At 40.3% G+C, this 19,563-nt stretch overlaps 1 protein-coding gene across 1 annotated transcript in view; it reads left to right on the forward strand.

The window, feature by feature from the left end:
• The window catches only part of LOC116675656 (anoctamin-1-like), a gene marked incomplete at its 5' end in the record, with an annotated part of 32,865 nt that extends 13,775 nt beyond the window's left edge, over positions 1-19,090 (forward strand). Inside the window, 8 exons of the mRNA XM_032507291.1 lie at positions 167-231; positions 1,519-1,653; positions 6,294-6,454; positions 9,154-9,239; positions 10,943-10,954; positions 13,869-13,940; positions 15,161-15,262; positions 18,845-19,090. Coding sequence (XP_032363182.1) covers positions 167-231; positions 1,519-1,653; positions 6,294-6,454; positions 9,154-9,239; positions 10,943-10,954; positions 13,869-13,940; positions 15,161-15,262; positions 18,845-19,090 — 879 coding nt within the window. The remainder of the gene's footprint in view (positions 1-166; positions 232-1,518; positions 1,654-6,293; positions 6,455-9,153; positions 9,240-10,942; positions 10,955-13,868; positions 13,941-15,160; positions 15,263-18,844) is intronic.
• Between the last annotated feature and the right edge of the window lie 473 nt (positions 19,091-19,563).

Raw genomic sequence — 19,563 nt, forward strand, 5'->3', positions numbered from 1 at the left:
GTATAGCTTTGACAGCAAACAGCATCACCAGAAAAAAAATTTAATGGCCTCTCTCCAATACAGTACATAACATAATATAATACATAATATTCATGGTAATTATTATTACGTAACATTGTGTCATGCTATATAATCCTTGATGATTGACTCGTGCTTCTCTTCACAGCTGCTGTACGAGCAGTGGGCCAGCTACAGCTACTTCTACAAGTACCAGCCTATTGGACTCATCAGGTCAGATCAATACTGTAGCAGTGCTCTTTGTCACAGCCATCAGGGGAATCACAGACACATTCTCACACAGCGTCTATATCTACCACGGCTCATCTTCTGCCAGCAGTACTGGCTGCCTGCACCCGCCTGCAGGCAGGAGAGAGACAGATCATAAGCAGATTGGTGCTCCACTGATACATGATGCTCTCCTCTAGAATCAGTGCAGTGCTGAGCTGACTGTGGTCCAGGAATCTGACTGGCAGTGTGAGCTGAATCTGATGGGGTTTTCTTATCAAGCATGCTCTGTACTGGGGCCACAGCACTGATCTTATACACTACACATATTACAAGCCTCATCAAATCATCATAAAAGGGTCTCATTGGGGAAATTATTTAAAACATCCAAAGACAGCAGGAAGTACCTAATAGTGCGTTCCATTTACCTCAAAAGCCGGAAATGGGAAGGACATCCCACCCTAGGTTGAATGGGTTTGTAGATTAACATTTACAAGTCTGATTTTTCCATTGTTTTCATTAGCTCTAGCCAGGTTAGCCATTGTTAGCAATACCAGTTGATAACAATCACTGCTGCTGATGCACGGGGCAGCCATGTTGGAGTTCAGGGGGTGTGTTTTGGACTTTGACCTTGGAAAATCAGGCCTCCGAGTACAAATGGAACACACTGTTATACTACAGTAATTTGCAAGTCCTCCAAACCAGAGAACGTCACTTTTACGGTCGCGGTTTTAAACGTGTTGTTATTGTGAAATGCAGTTTGGTTAAGTTTAGGCACAAAAAAAACCTAAGTTATGTTTAGGCACACACATTAATATATTATGTTTAGATAAAAGATTGTGGTTTGGGTTAAAATCAGGATGCCAATGCACGTCTGGTTCTGCACGTGACACAGAACTTGACAAAGGTCCGTTTGTTCTGTAAAGTTAAAAAGAACTTGCTGATTACTTTTATTTGGGTCAGTATTTTTCTTTGACCCATCCACCACCCCGACCTACCTCCTTACGCTACTATTCTTTGTCAGCTTACTTCCTGCTTTGCTCCCGTCATAACTACTACGGCCACTTAGAGGCACTGCCACTATAAATATATATTTTATAGAATTCCTGCTTGAAGGAACGACTTATGTGGGCGTTTTTCAAGGGAGGACAGCTTCATTTAATACTAACCATTACCTGATCCTATCAACCGTGATCTCATTGGTTAATGGTTAGGTGTTATGATAATACGGTATCTAAGCAAATTTGATGTTGTAAATGTAGCACCTCTGACCTTTGGTATCTCCTCCTACAGGAAATATTTTGGGGAGAAGGTTGGACTGTACTTTGCCTGGTTAGGAGTCTACACACAGATGCTGATCCCTGCAGCCATAGTTGGAGTCATTGTATTCCTCTATGGCTGCGCCACCGTCGACGATAACATACCGAGGTATACACACACAAGCACGCACACACACAGGCACGCACACACAAGCTAAGTTTCCATCCACTTGTCGATCGAATTGTCTGAAGTTCCGTAAAAAAAACTCATGTGAATAAAGCTGGTGAAAGTGTGTTTCCATCAAAAGGCTTTAAAGTGAATTAAAACCTGTTGTGTAATGACGTCACAGGCTGTTTTGCAATGAAATTGGTATATCGAATTGATTTTAGACAATGTTGGACAACTTGTAATAGTGCTTATGTGCCAGCTGATAGTGACATATCAAGCTATAACAAGAAAACGACGACGCTATCGACACATTGCTATGACGATGCAGATGCAACTTGCCTTTTATTGTCCCTCCGGCACCGCTGCGAGACTCTTTTTTTGAGAAATGTCTCGCTGTTTGAGCGCCTTCCACTTACTCCGCAGGACGTCCCACGGCTTGTCCTAACCTTTGTTGGCCATTTCCTTCGCGAGTTCCTAATAAATTGAATTGAAAAAGTCTCTTGTCTCCTCGTCCGTCCACTTGCATCTGTCTTTGTTTACACCCGCCATGTGTGTAGACAGAGGAAATACTGGGGGAAATTAACTAAAACTTCTTCTTCTTTATTTTCTGGCCTGTTTCAACCATAAAATGACCTAAAACTTATGCAATTCATTATTTATTCAGTAAATAACGTTTCTATCAGCGTGTATCGCATAAGCCGTATATCGATCAAGATGAAATCCGATGAGACCAAACGTATTTCCTTTGAGTCAAAATTCATGAAATTCCATCGAATTTGAATGTTTCCAAAAGGCATTTTTTATTCGATATCACTTAATTTGGCGTGTGGATGGAAAAATAGCTTTAGACAGGCTCCTATAAGACAGGCAGCGCAGCAGAACACAAACATACAAAAGATTACAAATAAAAAATATTATGGTGAAAATCCGCTATCATGGTACAAACGCGCCTGGCTGTTAAAGGGAATTGGGAGATGACAATCTCATTGATTCATTTCATGTTATGCCCAGAACACACCCATGAATTAATGAAGACACTACTGACAACCCTTTTGAACCCTGCGCCCGGGGCACTGTGCACAAACCACAAAATCTTTTTTCCGCCGTCACACTAGCAAAATTGGATTTGGACATGCCCTAAATGCCGTGCGCTTAGATCGTTAAAGTAGTGTCCACAGGCTCATGAAACACAGTCAATACGTTTACATGCACAGCAGTTACCAGAATATAATCTTAACCCGGTTTAGTAAATAACCGGGTTATGCCAGTTCTCCCTGTATCCGTCAGCGGGTAAGAATGGGGAGAATGACAGGATGGTACAATAGGTGGCGCTCTGCCAACGCACAACACTTTTTCTTTCGGATGACCTGGTCAAAATCACACAAGCCGATCACTAAATTAGTCAAACTTAACAACCTTATGTTTCATTAACACTCTCTTGTAACATCATAGGACAGCACAGTGTTCCCGGCAGATGACTCACAACTTGTTTGGCTTCTTATGACATTATCTGTAATCAGTGTTGAGTGGCATTAGCATGCTAACTAACAATAGCGTTAGCCAGGGGCAGAGACACAGCGTTGACAGACCCGGAGATGGAGAGTCGGTTTAACCATCTCGGACAGCAGCATGTTTGTTGTGATGATGAGGAGGCTGTTCATGTTCGTCGTCCTCTTGCTCTTGGCTGTCCCGTGTCTCCCACGCCATGTCTCACTGCTAGCTTCCACACTGGTGGTAGCCTGACTGCTAGCACTAATGTTAAAGCTGTTTCCATGGTCAAAGGTGAAGGAGGGATTTCAGCGTTATCATCGCACCTATTTGAAGTAAAAAAAAATTGGCTACTTTTGGAATATGTTTCAAGTTGTCGACTAATTTCAATTCCTTTTCTCTTTTTCATTTTCTTTTAGCGCTCCCGCTCCCTACAGACAATGTTTTTTGATGCGATTTAACATATTTTCAATCAATCAATCAATCAACATTTATTTATATAGCACTTTACAGCACCAGCAGGTGTCCAAAGTGCTTTACATCATCAAGAAAACAAACACAACATTCACGTGAAAGAAAAACAAACAAAACAAACAGACAAAGCATAAAAAACAGTAAGACAGATTAAGTAACCTATAATCATCAGAAGAAGAGTTGTTACACCACTACTGTGTATTAAAAGCCATTCTAAATAAATACGTTTTAAGTTTTGATTTAAAATGAACAACATCCGTTATAGTGCGAATGTCTGGTGGGAGCTTGTTCCAGAGTTTTGGGCCAGCAACAGCGAAAGCCCGATTGCCCCACTGCTTGTACCTCGACCTCGGGACTTCTAGAGTCCGTAGATCGGAAGACCGCAACGACCGATTTTGCCCACCCAAAGTAAAAAGCTCGGACAAATACTTTGGGGCAAGGCCATTTAGGGCTTTAAAAACAAACAATGCAATTTTAAAATCAATTCTAAAACGCACCGGAAGCCAGTGTAGAGTAAAAAGAACGGGAGTAATGTGTGCACTCCGAGAAGTATTTGTGAGAAAGCGAGCAGCGGCATTTTGCACAAGCTGCAGACGTGCGATGGATTTTTGATTTAGGCCACCATAAAGAGCGTTGCAATAATCGAGACGTGAACTAATAAAGGCATGAATAGCCCTTTCCAAATCGTGCCTGTTAAGAAAAGGCTTTACTTTAGCCAGGAGACGAAGTTGGAAAAAGCTTGTTTTGACAACATTGCTTATCTGTTTGTCAAATTTCATGCTACAATCAAATGTCACACCCAGATTTTTTACAGTTTGCTTGGCGCATGAAGTCAGAGCTCCCAGACTTAAAGTTTGATTGTTTGACATGTATTTTGTACTGAAGATAATACATTCGGTCTTGTCCTCATTCAGGGTCAGCAAATTCCGAGATAGCCACAACTTGATATCATTAATGCCATTTAGGAGGCAGTTTAGTGCAACACTGTCATTGGGTTGTATAGGCAGATAAATTTGCAGGTCATCTGCATAACAATGAAATGACAGGTTGTGCTTGTCGATTATAGCCCCTAATGGCAACATATATAAAGAGAACAGGATAGGGCCAAGAATTGAACCCTGGGGCACCCCACAATAGAGAGGAGCAGATGAGGAGGAGAAATCACCCATTGTGACAGAGAAAGTCCTACTTGTCAAATAAGAGCTAAACCATTTAAGTGCAGTGCCTTGAATGCCTACAAAATGCTCAAGGCGTGCAAGAAGGACTACATGGTCCACCGTATCAAAAGCTGCTGTCAAGTCCAACATCACTAGCACAGTAGGATCCCCAGCATCTACAGACAAAGCTATATCACTGTGAACTCTTAGTAGCGCCGACTCAGTGCTATGGCGCGTTTTAAAACCAGACTGAAATTTTTCTAACACTGAGTTCTGTTGTAGAAAGACTTGTAACTGATTAAAAACAATTTTCTCCAACACCTTCGATAGAAAAGGCAGATGTGAGACTGGTCTAAAATTGGACAACACATTGGGATCAAGATTAGGCTTTTTAAGTAGTGGCCTAACCAAAGCATGTTTAAAGGCATCTGGGACAGAACCAGAACTTAGACAACAGTTAAAAAATTTTGATGAAACGGGTCGCAAAAATCTGCATGTAATTAGGAAAGTGAGGACTGCGTTTCATAACGTGATCTAACGTGATAATAGTTGACGATGTTCCAGTGCCCCTGGGCAAGTGACCAGCTGCCCTAATGGTTAATCTGACTGTGACCGCAGGCTCTCTGCTGCTGATGGCCCACTGATTCGGGTATAGCCGCCCACACATAACGTGCTGGCTGCCATTGAAGCAATGCATCGCAATGCGGACCTGAACATTACTGTATGGATGCCGTGACAGACCATACATAATTGCCTACTGATGTTACTTGTTGATTTCCCGCTTGCTTTTTTTGTTTTTGCCTTTTGTCTGTTGTCTGCCGTTCAGACTCCTTGTGTCTTTTTAAAGAGCATATAAAATATAAATGGGAGTTTATTTATATATGCTTGAATTAGTTGGTGAAAACAATGTGTAGCGATATATATATAAATGTAAATGTGCTGTATTTATATAGCGCTTTTCCAGTCTTAACAACTGCTCAAAGCGCTTTTACATCTACAGGAAACACTCACCATTCACACACATTCATACACTGTGGCCGGGGCTGCCGTACAAGGTGCCACCTGCTCATCAGATAAACATTCACACACATTCACACTCCGATGCGCAGCACCGGGGGCAACTCGGGGTTCAGTGTCTTGCCCAAGGACACTTCGGCAATGACTGCAGGGGCGGGGATCGAACCACCAACCTTCCAATTGGCAGGTAACCGCTCTACCACTGAGCCACAGCCGCCCTGTATATATATACATACAACATTGAGGAGATGAGGCATCGTGATAATGAATCGATTCAAATCTTTGACAGGGTAATGGTTATCAAATTGTCAGACCAGTAAAGGTTCCCACCCCTACCCCATTCAGACAACCTGCAGGAGCAGAAAATTGTGACATGTTTTTTTTTTTGGCATGTACAGTGAACTGAATCTAAACCCTTGTTTGGATCTATTTCCACATTCATCCTTTCGCCCTCTTCCACCTCTTTCAATAACTCCTCTCTTCCATCCATCCCTGTTTCGTCAGTATGGAGATTTGTGATCCCAGGCACAACATCACCATGTGTCCGCTCTGCGATCGCGCCTGCAGCTACTGGAAGCTGGTGACGGCGTGTGGTACAGCCCGAGCCAGCCACCTGTTCGATAACCCAGCCACTGTCTTCTTCTCCATCTTCATGGCCCTCTGGGGTAGGGACACATTCACATCCAATCACACAAACTGCACCCAAAGAGTCAAAGAAATACATGTAGACTTCAATGTTACAAAGTCGGATGTTACCAATACAAGGTGTGCAGCAACGCATTACTACAACAGATCACTTAACACACACTATCATTTAATAGGGATATAATGATACACTCAACTCATGATTTAACATGATTCACGATTTTAGATTATTTTCTCAGGAGTCTTTTTTAACAGAATTGGCTGCAGACAAAGGATTTAAACATATTAATTTATTTATATACAGTGGCTTGCATAAGTTTACCAAATCCAACCTCTCAAGGACACCAATTTTCTTTGTAATGTATTGTAAATAAATAAATGTTCTTCCTTAAAATACAAGGGGCATAAGTATACACCCCCTATGTAAAATTCCCATAGAGGCAGGCAGATTTTTATTTTTAAAGACCAGTTATTTCATGGATCCAGGTTACTATGCATCCTGATAAAGTTCCCTTGGCCTTTGGAATTAAAATAGCCCCCCCCCCCCCATCACATACCCTTCACCATACCTAGAGATAGGCATGGGGAACTTTCCATAAGATCATCTCTCAATGCAAATCAAACCAGCTATGTAGCTAACTGAAATAGAAACTTTTTTTTTTTTTTAATTAAGGCAGTACGATCAATTTCCAAGAGATGTTTTTTGATTCCTCTTTTTAATCAACATTAGCATGGGTGTGTAAACTTATGCAAGCCACTGTAAACTGCAAAACAACAGATTGGGGCCTGTTGACCTTTAATTAATAGGAGAGCTGTAGAGAGTAACGGGGGGGGGGGCGACATGCAGCAAAGGGCCGTGGGTAGAAAGTGGATTGCGCCGTAGGACGTTTAAAAACAATGCATATCAACCGGTCGTAATCTTTTTTTATTGATATTTAACTGATTCACAATGCTTTGACACATCCCTATCATTTAATCCAGAGTTTTTCAACAGGGGGTCCTCAGAGTCAACGCGGGGGGGGGGGGGGGGGCACCAAACTATTGTTTTAAATCCCCACTGTTTACTGGCCTGTGTGTAAGGTAGTCACTAAGGTAGCCATCAACAGATACAGTTAATCCTTAGAGTTGTATGTTTAACGTAAAAAAAATATTTATAAATGCATGCCAATGATTTGGCTATTTGAATAACTTAGTATTATACACAAAAAAGGTATGCATAAAGGCTTTAGGCTGCTCTACAAATAATGTTAGGCCCAGATTAATAAGAAACAACCTTTTATACAACATACAGCATGTTGTAGGGGGTCCCTTATCCGTCTCTCTTTCAGTTAAGGGGTCCTTGATTAAAAACGTTGAGGACCTCTGAATAAAAAGAAGTAACAGTTACATGCAGAATGTAGACTGATGAGTCAAGTTTCTTGATTTGGAAAAAAAAAATCATCAAAAACACGACAAGTTAAATGACAAACACATCTAATTAATTTAGAGAAATATTTGAGGTGAATTCTTCTGTTTTGTTCGGACATCATTAACTCACATTAGCAGAAACCACATTGTTTTCAGTTTTTTTACTATGTATAATATAGGTCAATAGGAAATATAAGACACTGCTATTAATGACAACTTGAGTGGTCTTGGCTGTTCATCACAAACCACACATATGGGTTGAGACGCCTCATGAAACTGACGATCCAAAATAAATTACATTTGCCAAAATCTAATGAACAGACGGGTTGGGATGGGAAGGGGGGGGGGTTAGGAGGAGGGTGGGACTCAGATTTAATCCATTCAGCAGAACACATGGATACTGCACCTTAGAAACACATGGAATTTACAATAGGACTCGGCAAAGGTAGCCCGGAGCCGGCCTTCCTCTGATGTTCTGCCAAACCACCCTGCCATCTGTTAGCAGCAGCAGGGCTGCAGACCAGCGAGGTGTTATGTGTTTAGACGGAGCTAGTGTCTGACAGAGTCACAGCACGCCGGCCATCTGGGTTCACATACTGTAGACCTGCAATTGTTGCCTTATTGTCCACTAATCTCAGGAAAACACCCACACCAACAGTGGATGTATCTGATCCCAATTTTTTGGTTATAGCAACTAAGAATATTTTCAATCATATTGTCAATGTAATTGCAATTACCACAATCACCTAGTGCAGCAGCAAGTGAGGTAAGGTTTATATAGGTGCAAGCTGATGATAAGTCAGTATGATATATGATAAGTCCTTATGATAACATATTTAACAATCATATTTAACATTAACAAAAAACTCCTTTATTTTATCTAAAAGAATCTAAAAGAATAATGTCATATGTCAGAACCCTGCATAGTTGACAAGTCTCTGTAAAGAGGGTATAGAAGAAAACATACATACTGAACATATTTTATTTTACATTTTTATATTTCGTGTCGACACTGTAAGGGGGTGCTTCAATCTCATTGCACAGGTACTGCACTTGTGTATAATGACAATAAAGACATTCTATTCTATTCTCAAATGTAAAGATGTTGGTGGCACAGACTTTGTGTAGGTCTAGATAACTTAATTTCCGTCTTATGAAACATTTTAGATACAGGTACCATATGTGCAGATTGATTAACGGTATATAAGATTGCATGTGCCCACTGTATTCCTTGTCATTTGGGTAGTAGATACATGTATTAAGCGTGTGTTTGAGCCTGTGTTTAGCTTGATGTGTATGCTTGGTCACGTAGCGGTTCTGTTCATGGAGCACTGGAAGAGACGACAGATGCGACTCAACTATATCTGGGACCTGACGGGCTTCGGAGAGGAGGAGGAGGTGAGATAACGCTACAAATAACTTCACACCCATGCAGTGGTTGAAGAAGTATTCGGTTGTATTGGTACAAAGGATTAACAACCGCATAGGCAAAGATGTGGTTCTTTGATTATAAAACAAGTCTAAGGTACCAAAGCCTAATGGTACGTGTCCATTGTCAGCGTCATTTCCACGCTTTCCTTTCATTTCTATGTGAGCGGCCGTGCAATGCATTCTGGTAGCGTCGAGGTGACTTTGGAAAAGTGAAGGCTATAAAAAGCTGATGAAAAATCATTTAAACTGACCGTTGTTGATCTGAAATGAAGACAGATTCAACAACTGCATAGCCTATTTATAGCTGTAAATGTTTTCAGAAACTGTTTTGAACTATTTTCATAAAATACACTGAACAAAATTATAAACCCTTAAAAACACTTTTGGTTTTTTGCCCCCATTTTTCATGAGCCGAACTCAAAGATCTAACTTTTTCTAACTTTTTCTATGTACACAAAAGGCTTATTTCTCTTAAATATGGTTCATAAATCTGTGTTAGTGAGCACTTCTCCTTTGCTGAGATAATCCATCCTAACCCTTACACCAGATACATCTGGTTTTTGGACCATTTTAAATTTTGCAAGCTGTACCATCTGTTTGGATAAAATATTTTCAACTATAGTAACAGCTCATATAACATGTAAAGAATGCTTTTCAATGCACTTCGCTTAACCCTTGTGTTATCTTTCCCTCAAAATTGAAAATCAACACTTTTGTTGAGGCTTTTTTATCAATGTTTTGAACTTTTTCTTTCTTCAGAAGGTAGACTGAAGTAAAGTAAAGTGGCGTCACATAAGGTATTGTAAAGTAAAGTAAAGTGCAGTTGCCATAGTACAAGAAAACAACATTGCAGTGTAGTAAGTGACCTTAAAATTAAATTGAATATGTAATTAAAGTGATAATGCAAAAGCAGGTAACCATAATATAAGTTATGTTCACCTGTGACCATAAGTAATATTGAAAAACTAAGTACTTGTAATGGAAATATAAATACAGATAAAGATATACAGAGTGTGTGGGTTAAATGAAAAACAGGAACAGAATTTATGTTTTATAAACCTCGTTAATAGGAAATTATACCTAATGTTTGAGTTAGAAAAGCAGAAATTAGGAATTATTTAGACGAAAATTAAAGGACTGTACAGTACGTTGATGGATAATCACAGACTGGGGAATGTTAACTTTTACTCTACTTTTACACAATTTCGAAACCACTTCAATTTTTTCAAATGCTATAAAACTGAATAAGAACAAAATGAATGAAAGTAGAGATTTGTATTTGCCAAAGAGCGTTGTGTGGAATCAGTCATGTTATCTTGGGTAATTACAATTGGGTAGTTCAAAAGAACATTGATATAGGAAAATGGGTCAATTTGACCCGAGGACAACATGAGGGTTAAAAAGCAAAAAGTAATAAGGATGACATTAAGGTCAGGATATGCATGGGAATGTACCTCCGATGTCTTTTGTGTCTGCTGTGTATTGAATCAGCCCTTAGCATCCATTTCCCACACAAACACAGCAGCAAAGATTTTTAGTTTTTATTATTTTTCTGTATTGCTCTAATAGTAACACGGAAGTGCGTTAATCTGACAATGACAATGATTGCTGACCGACATCTTTTCCTCATGTGTTTGTGTGTGTGTGTGTGTGTGTCTTGTATTTCACAGGAGGAGCATAAGGTTAGGATCCAACTTCCCAGCTATAGTTTGCTGTAACTTACCTTTTTTTTTTTTCCTTTTGACTTGCTGTTTGAGATCCATTCTGCGGCAACTAACACTAACCTTTTTCTCCCTCAAGGTGTCTTAACAATGTGTCTTTTCACTTCACATGCTCTTCATCTCTTTGCTCCTGTGTCAACACAGCACTGTTGCATCTTCTGTTTGTGTCTACTGATGGTAGGGCTGGGCAATATATCGATATTAAATACATTGATATATGAGACTAGACATTGTCTTCAATTTCGATATATCTCCGTGTGTGCATATATATATTTACGTATATCTCAAATGGACAGGGGCCCTAAAAGATATAACACAACATTTGTCAGAACACGACGACATTTCACAAAACAGCAAAAGAAACACAACAGCATTTGGTGAGATTCAAATCGGAAAATGGTTTGTGAAATGTCATCGTGTTTTTGAGTTTTGCTGTGTTTTGTGAAATGTGTTCAGTGAAATGTCGCGTTTTGCAAAATGTCGTTGTGTGTTGCTCTTTGGAGCCACCGTACAAAGAACTGAAAATAGGTTCCTCGAAAATTCACACGACCTCGAACGGGACCAAAAGAGATCAAATACACAGGTCAGCTGGTTCTCATTCCCCCTTTCATGTTGAATCAGTGTACGCTCAAGTACACTCTTGAATTGTAAAAAATACAAAAAAGTTGGTGGAGGTGCAATGTGTGTGCAATTTGAAAGGTGTTGATTGTAGCGATGGAAGCACAGAGAACGATCCCTTGGCTCTGCAGTTACTCTCAGCTCTACTTCCAGCTCATTGTTCGGCTTTTTCAGCCCACAGCTGACTGTCTAGGTTCAGTCTCACCGCTCTCAATGCGCATCATCAAGCATGTAGCAGCTACATATTTGTCTCAGGAGTTAGTGGAGACCAAACCAGAACTAGAAGCCCAGTGACTATTAGACAGATGGCCAACAGGACTCCAAATAATAAAACTCTGTGTCTGCTGATGTGTGAATAGCGCAATTTTCTAACACTTGCACCACGTAAATTTTACATGGTGATAATATGTCCATATTGTATTCACAACTTGTTACAGTGAAGCTAAGTGGCCAAAAGGTTGAAGATAAGCAGCAAGGGTCGAGAGGACTGTTAAAAGTAATTGTGAATTTTTGACTTTAAGTAGTCAAAGTCTCGAAGACGTCCCAAGTCAAGACTGTGTTTGTTCTTTGTCTATGCTGCTTTTGTGTCTGTCTTCACTCTGTCTGTCCATGTAAATGGACTGTTCTTACATAGCGCTTTTCTAGTCTACTACTCAAAGCGCTTTTACAAGAACCATTCAAACACATTCATACAATGTGGCCGAGGGTGCCGTACAAGGCACATGCTCATCAGATAAACACACACACATAAACACTCATACATATTTACACTCGATTTACGCTCCGATGGCGCAGCATCGGGGCAACTCGGGGTTTAGTGTCTTGCCCAAGGATATTTTGACATGCAACTGCAGGGCCAGGGATTGAACCTCCAACCTTCCGATTGGCAGTAAAATGCCTTTTAAATATTACTGCCAACAAAAACTCCCTGAGCCCCAGCCATCCATGTGTACATTAGCTTGACACGTGGACCTTCAGGCCAAAAGTGACCGTCTAACCCTCAGCTTTGTGTTCTAATAATACAGTTTCCTCTTATTCACAGCACTTCTTCATTGCTCTTGGCTAACTGCAGGCTGTGTAACTATTACTGTGATATGGGTACACAAACACTCACATCTGACTGCATATTACATGGATTTCAAGTGGTAATCTTATATTCCTTACCATGAAAGGATTATTTGACAGTGGAAATTTGACACGCCACACCATGGAGTTTTGTTTATCAGACGGAACACATGGAGTTGGGCCCGTTAACACTAATCTACTGGACATTTTAAAAATTGGCATAATGGGCATGGTTTCTTTCTTACCCGCAGATAGATATGTGTGTCCACTACAGGCAGAAGGTAGATATTACCAGTGGTGGAATCTAACTAAGTACCTTTGCTCAAATACTGTAAGCACAAATGTTTAGGTACTTAAACTTTACCTGAGTCCTTTGTTTTAATATCACTGTCTTCTTCTACTCCACTACATTTCAGAGAGAATGTTGTACTTTTTACTCCACTACATTCATCGGACAGCTTTAGTTACTAGTTACTTTACACATTACGCATTTCAAAACCACATGGAGTTTATCAAATTTTATTATGACTTAAACTAGCCAACAATATAACAACCTACAAGTCCAGCTGAAAAGATTAGACCATTGAACACCCAACTGTTCGGATCCTTTCCCGTTTCTAAAATGTGAGGGGTTTTCTGCATTGAGTACTTTTACATTCAATGCTTTAAGTACATTTTCCTGATGATACTTACATACTCTTACTTAAGTATTATTTTCAATGCAGGACTTTACCTTTATTTTTTACAGTGTGGTATTAGTACTTTTACTTAAGTAAAGATCAGATTACTTCTTCCACCACTGGAGTCTGTGTGTGTCCACTACAGCCAGAACATAGCAGTTAGCTTAGCGGTTAGCCTTGATATCGCAAAGCTTGGGCCAACAAACTGCACCATAGTTTGAGTAACATGAGTTCAAAGTTGACTGGGAATTTTCAAACATTAAACTATTTCGCTTTAATTTTATGTCCTCTGCTTAATCTTTTCATGGTGGGTCAATGCACTTCTCGTTTTATTTTCTTGCACTCTAATTTTCTTTTTTTTTTTAAACACCAGTTTGCAAAACTTCACGCAAAAAAAGGCTGTTCTATACTGATCTATACTACTGTTTACGGCCGTGTACACACTTACTGCTTACTAACACATCCGTGTCATGAATCAGTGAGTGTAACATCCAAACTGATTACTCTTCCAGGACCACAACCGAGCCGAGTACGAGTTCCGGGTCATGCGAAAGACAATAAGAAAGGAGCACCCAACCCCGAAGGTAAAACCCATTTCCAGACATATATTATTTGTGTGTTTAAAGCATAACTGCCCAGTCAGATGAGTCGTCTTAAAAAACAGTAAACGTCATCTTTCAGTAGTCATCAGGGCATCAAGGCTCTGGGTTGCCCTGCCTAGGCTTCTTTATAACTTTATAACTTTCATGGCAGGCTTTTATTGTTTATGTATCCGAGATTTTGTGAAAACTTGGTAGTATAAAGAATGTTTTATTCTTGATACTGGAGCCACCCGCTCATTCCCCCCCATTCTGATATTTTTTTGTGTTTATTTTTTTACGTTTCTTTTCATAACCATCTCCTGTTGCTAAGAGAACTCAGTGCCACATTTATTATTTGTCACATAATGTGTTAATTAACTAGCAGCAGCACTGACTTGTGCAGGAATTCTGAAGAGAAAGTGCTGAGTTCAGAATCCAGCATGTTCTTTTTGATTATTATTATAAACCTTTTGAATTTTGTCTTGTACCAAGGTCAGGTCTTTCTGACACACACACACACACACACACACACACACACACACACACACACACCACACACTTGCCTGAGATTTCTGACCTAATTCTCAGTAGGCTTGTGTGACATGATAACTCGGGGCAGAATTAGCTGTGCTCCACTGCAGCCTGTGTGTGTGTGTGTGTGTGTGTGTGTGTGCGTGTGTGTGTGTGCGCGTGCGTGCCTACACTGTGTGTACTGTGTGCTGTATGCTTAATGCTGTGTCGCATTAAAGGAGAATTCCGATTAGTATGCGAGTAGTTTCAGTACTTGTGTATTTCATACACCATTGAGGTATGCACTATCACCACGAACAGAGCCACATATCGGGGCCCTGTTAATATTGTACAGACATATTAATTGCATTGTCTGTCTGTTAAGAGGAACAAAGGCACTCTAAAACTTGCACCGTTAGCTGTCGTTTTAGCTCAGTGGAAGCTTTTACACGTAGCTGTAGCTGCTCTGTGTTACCTGCACCGATTCAGGTGGGGGATTTTTCAATCAAAACTACTTGCATGTTTATAGCGATCAAGATTAACATAAAAATTGGCTGGAATTCTCCTTTAAGAGCGGCTGCTGACAGAAAGACATGACACACAGGTCAAAACAGATGCAGTGTGCAAAGTTTTAGACATATTGTGGACTTTATGTCCTTTATACAACTGTGTGTGTGTGTGTGTGTGTGTGTGTGTGTGTGTGTGTGTTTCAGAGAGAGGAAAGTGAGAAGGGGAAGGAGAAGGGGAAGGAGAAGCTGACGTGTACAGACAGACTGCCAGCTTACCTGACCACTCTGGTGACGATGGTCTTCATGGTGAGTCTCCCTGTAGTGCTACTTCCACATTAACTTTTCTCTTCTTTAAATGGGACATATCAAGAAAACATCACTATTTCAGTGCTCGTGCACCTGCATGTGGGTATCTGGTGTACCTGCTAACCTACAAACTGTGAAAAAAAAGACACACCAGTGTGCTGTTGTGTGCTGTCAGAAAACATGGGATTTAACAAGCCATTCAGATTCGGCCTCCTTTCCTATGTCAAATACGGACTCATCAGAATAAGCCACCCCCCATCTGAGTTTCTTCACCCACGGCTTGAGAACTACCTTTGCATAATTTTCTCCCAAGCCGATCAGAGTAGTCTGGAAATTCAGGAGGGGGCTAAAAGAGACAGATGCTAAAACAAAGTGTTTGAGACAGAGGGTGAATATCAATCAATCAATATATTTGTCATGTCAAAACATACAAAATACACTTGCACTGAAATGTTATCCTTTCAGCTCCTTCAATTTATGCCCCGCTCGACCAATCGAGTCAAGAACTCAGAAATTAAAGCTTTTGTTAGTATCTCAAATAGTATGATAGTATATTAATGTGTGACGTAGGCTTCACACACGTCTTTTAAAGCCAGGCCGTTGCATCGGACACCCAGGCCTAACGGCGCTACTGGCAGCCGCCCAATGCTTGTCCAACTTAAACTACATGACACACATTGACACAGACCATAGGAACAGCCAACGAGAGAGAGAGAGAGAGAGAGAGAGAGAGAGAAGAGAGAGAGAGAGAGAGAGAGAGAGAGAGAAGACAGGGACAACCAAAAGTGAATCTGAATCAAGGCAAAAATGTTATAAAACAAATTGTTCCAAAAGTGACCCAAACCCAGATGTCTCCGGGTTTTGCAAGAAGCTATAGATCAAATCACAAAAAATCCTTCCATGTAGACTCCTAACAGTGGATTTGAATCGCCGCAATGTGTGTATGCAATCAGTAGACTTGTTTATTTCAGTTGTCATAAGATTAGATTAGATTAGATTCAACTTAAATGTCATTACACATGTAAAGGTACAAGGCAACGAAATGCAGTTTGGTCTAACCAGAAGTGCAATAGCAACATAATAAGCTGTAACTGTAACATTAAAGGTCCGACCTGTCTTACCTCTCTGCTGTACTTATTTCGGTGAAGCTTTGCTGGCGTCTTTCATAAACCAAATCTAACATTATGATCAGCAATGGTTTCATTATTTTTTCATTGTATAATGTAACAGCGGTTAACACGTGTGGTGAGTTTCAACAGGTGTCTACTTCTGACCTCTTGGACATTGGTTCTCTCTACCCGACTTTGCTATATGACCATTACAATACAGTTCTTTTAGACATTTGGTGTTTAAATGTGCAATATAATATATTTACTGTATTACATCCAAATGTAATACACAAATTGTTACCTTGATTTAGGCTTAAAATCATAATTAAATTGTGCACTATAACCTCCTGCTACACCTCTGCGCTATCCATGTGCAAGGACTCGTCATAAATTACACCGGGCAGCACACGGTTTGAGAAACTCGGAATCGTCTAAAACAACTGGTTACCTCGGGCTGGAAACGCGTGATCGGGAGGCTCTCAGACAGCTACAACAACACGTTTCTTGGATTTATGAGAAGAAGCAACATTTCTATTGAAGTGCCTCAAATGCTACCTCTACGTTTATAATAGCCTACAACGTTATGTTTAGGACGGAAGATACGCATTTGAAACCCCTGCAATACAAAGTTCTGTTTAAGAAATGTTAATAGTTTGTGCCCATACCTTTTGAATTGTTGGTGTTGTAGCATATGCTATTTTATGTCACCTACGCACCAGATATCAGCAAATCCGTTTTTAAAGTGGTGTAATATTTGTCCTATATGTGTGCTCCCCGTACTTCACACAGACAGAAGCGTTTACATTCAAGCAGCGTTCGGACAAAAATGCAAACACAATGAAGTAAGATTCCAATGTTTCTTTATTGTCAACGAGGTCGGCAAAAACTGCACAACAGAATCCATAGAAATGCAGGAATTTAGTTTGTAACGACAGTAGCCACATAACCTGCCCTTTCCTGTATGCTTTCCCATTTACTTGAAAAGGAAAATAGCAGCCCAGTTGAAGCACTTTCATATGAGTAATTTGAATAGTTGTATCTGCAAAACATAGAAAGTCCTATAAGACATAAATGTAAGGTGACCAGATTTCTCAGACAAAATCCGGGGACATTTTCAGCTCAGAAGCGTATTTACCTCCAAAACAAGTCATGTTTTTATTTTTGTAAAACTTAAAACGGGGACACTAGACCTAGAGCTGTTCTTATTAGGGGCTGAGCCCCCCCCCCCCCCCCAAGGTCTGATCCTAGACCCACCCCTGCTGCTGCTTCCTACTCCACTCCACTACACCTCAAGAGAAAGTCTTAATATTTCAAGATAAAAAATCCATCCTTATACTTCAAGATAAAAAGTCCTAATATTTCAAGATAGAAAGTCTTAATATTTCAAGATAGAAAGTCCTTATAGTCCTAATATTTCAAGATAGAAAGTCTTAATATTTCAAGATAGAAAGTCCTTATAGTCCTAATATTTCAAGATAGAAAGTCCTAATATTTCAAGATAGAAAGTCCTAATATTTCAAGATAGAAAGTCCTAATATTTCAAAATAGAAAGTCCTAATATTTCAAGATAGAAAGTCTTAATATTTCATAATGTTGTAATGTTTACTGAACTACTGACAGCTTTTGCTTTACTGCTCAAGGCTTGTTTCTGCAACAGCTCATTGAGAATCAGATACAACAAAAACTACTGAGGACATATTTTCCTTTGACATTGATGCAGTATTAAACGAGATCGCTGCAATGTAAGTTAATAAGATAATTGTCCAGCTTGTATTTACGTTCATAAAAGTGCTTGTTTAGCTGCTAACAGACTCAGATTAATATTGCTATTTTTATTAATATATTAGTGTCTGACAACATTATGGAAAGGATTTCTAAGGAGGTCGACCTTTCTGTTAAAGATTAAGATCCTTTTTAAAACATAAATGTCCGCAAAATTGCGTTCGCTAAACGCACCAGACTCCATGTAAATAATCAGTGATTTTAGCATCGTAACACACGGCTTCTAAAACCTCTCTGAGCAGTGCTGGCTCTGGCTGCCTGGAGCCTGCGTGTGTTGGGTGTGCGATTATCGGCTCCGTTTTGTCAGTTTTTTCTTTCTTTCATTCCAATTTCGGGTCTTTCAGTCACAGTGAAAACCGGGGACATTTCCGGGGACAGATCCAGCCGGGGACAGGTAGCCAAAATCGGGGACTGTCCCTGGAAACCGGGGACAGAGAAGCACCCCTTACACAAAAGGGCAAATAAAGAATCCAAGAAACGTGTTGTTGAGCTGTTTGAGAGCCTCGCGATCATGCGTTTCCAGCCCAAGGTAACCATTTATGTAGTCACCCATTGACCAAGGAAAATTCCTTTTTAAATTTGACTAATTGGCAATGAATCCTTTTCTGATCTTCTTCTTCACCTTAATGTTTTGTCAACGATTGTCCCCCCCTCTCCTCCCTGTCTTCCCCCTTCTCCACCCCCCGTTTAGATCCTGGTGACATTTGCCATAGTCTTCGGGGTCATTCTGTATCGGATTAGCATTAAAGCAGCCCTGCACATGAGCACCTACTCTGCCCGTCCAACATCCGAGCCACTGTCAAGGCACGCCGCCATCATCAACCTCGTCGTCATCATCATCTTAGACGAAGTCTATGCCGCCATTGCCCGCTGGCTTACCACACTGGGTGAGGCTCATTTAACTGTTAATCCCCTTAAAGGCATGGATGGTCCTTAATCCAAATATCGGTATCATATATTAGTATATTATAACAAGAAAAAGTGTTTGTAGGAAAAGGGAAAATTCTAAAAGACACAGGTATATCTTTTTTGGGAGTGGCAGTAGCTAGGGTGGGAACTGGAGGGTTGCCGGATCAAGTCTCTGTACGGACCAAAGTTCAGGTGTGGATTGGTAGCTGGTGAAATGCCAGTTCTCCTCATGAGTACTGCCAAGGTGCTCTTGAGCAAGGCACCATACTCTCTCTCTCTCCATTTGTGCATGAATAGGTCCTGAGCATGTGTGTGTATAGGGATTTCTCAATTCATTTCAATTCAATTTTATTTATAGTATCAATCATAACAAGAGTTATCTCAAGACACCTTACAGATAGAGTAGGTCTAGACCACACTCCAGAATTTACAAGGACCCACCAGTTCTAGTAGTTTTCCTCCAGAGCAGCACAGTGCGACAGTGGCGAGGAAAAACTTCCT

Source organism: Etheostoma spectabile, unplaced genomic scaffold (assembly GCF_008692095.1).
Source record: "Etheostoma spectabile isolate EspeVRDwgs_2016 unplaced genomic scaffold, UIUC_Espe_1.0 scaffold00002093, whole genome shotgun sequence".
In the NCBI taxonomy this organism is placed as follows: domain Eukaryota; kingdom Metazoa; phylum Chordata; class Actinopteri; order Perciformes; family Percidae; genus Etheostoma; species Etheostoma spectabile.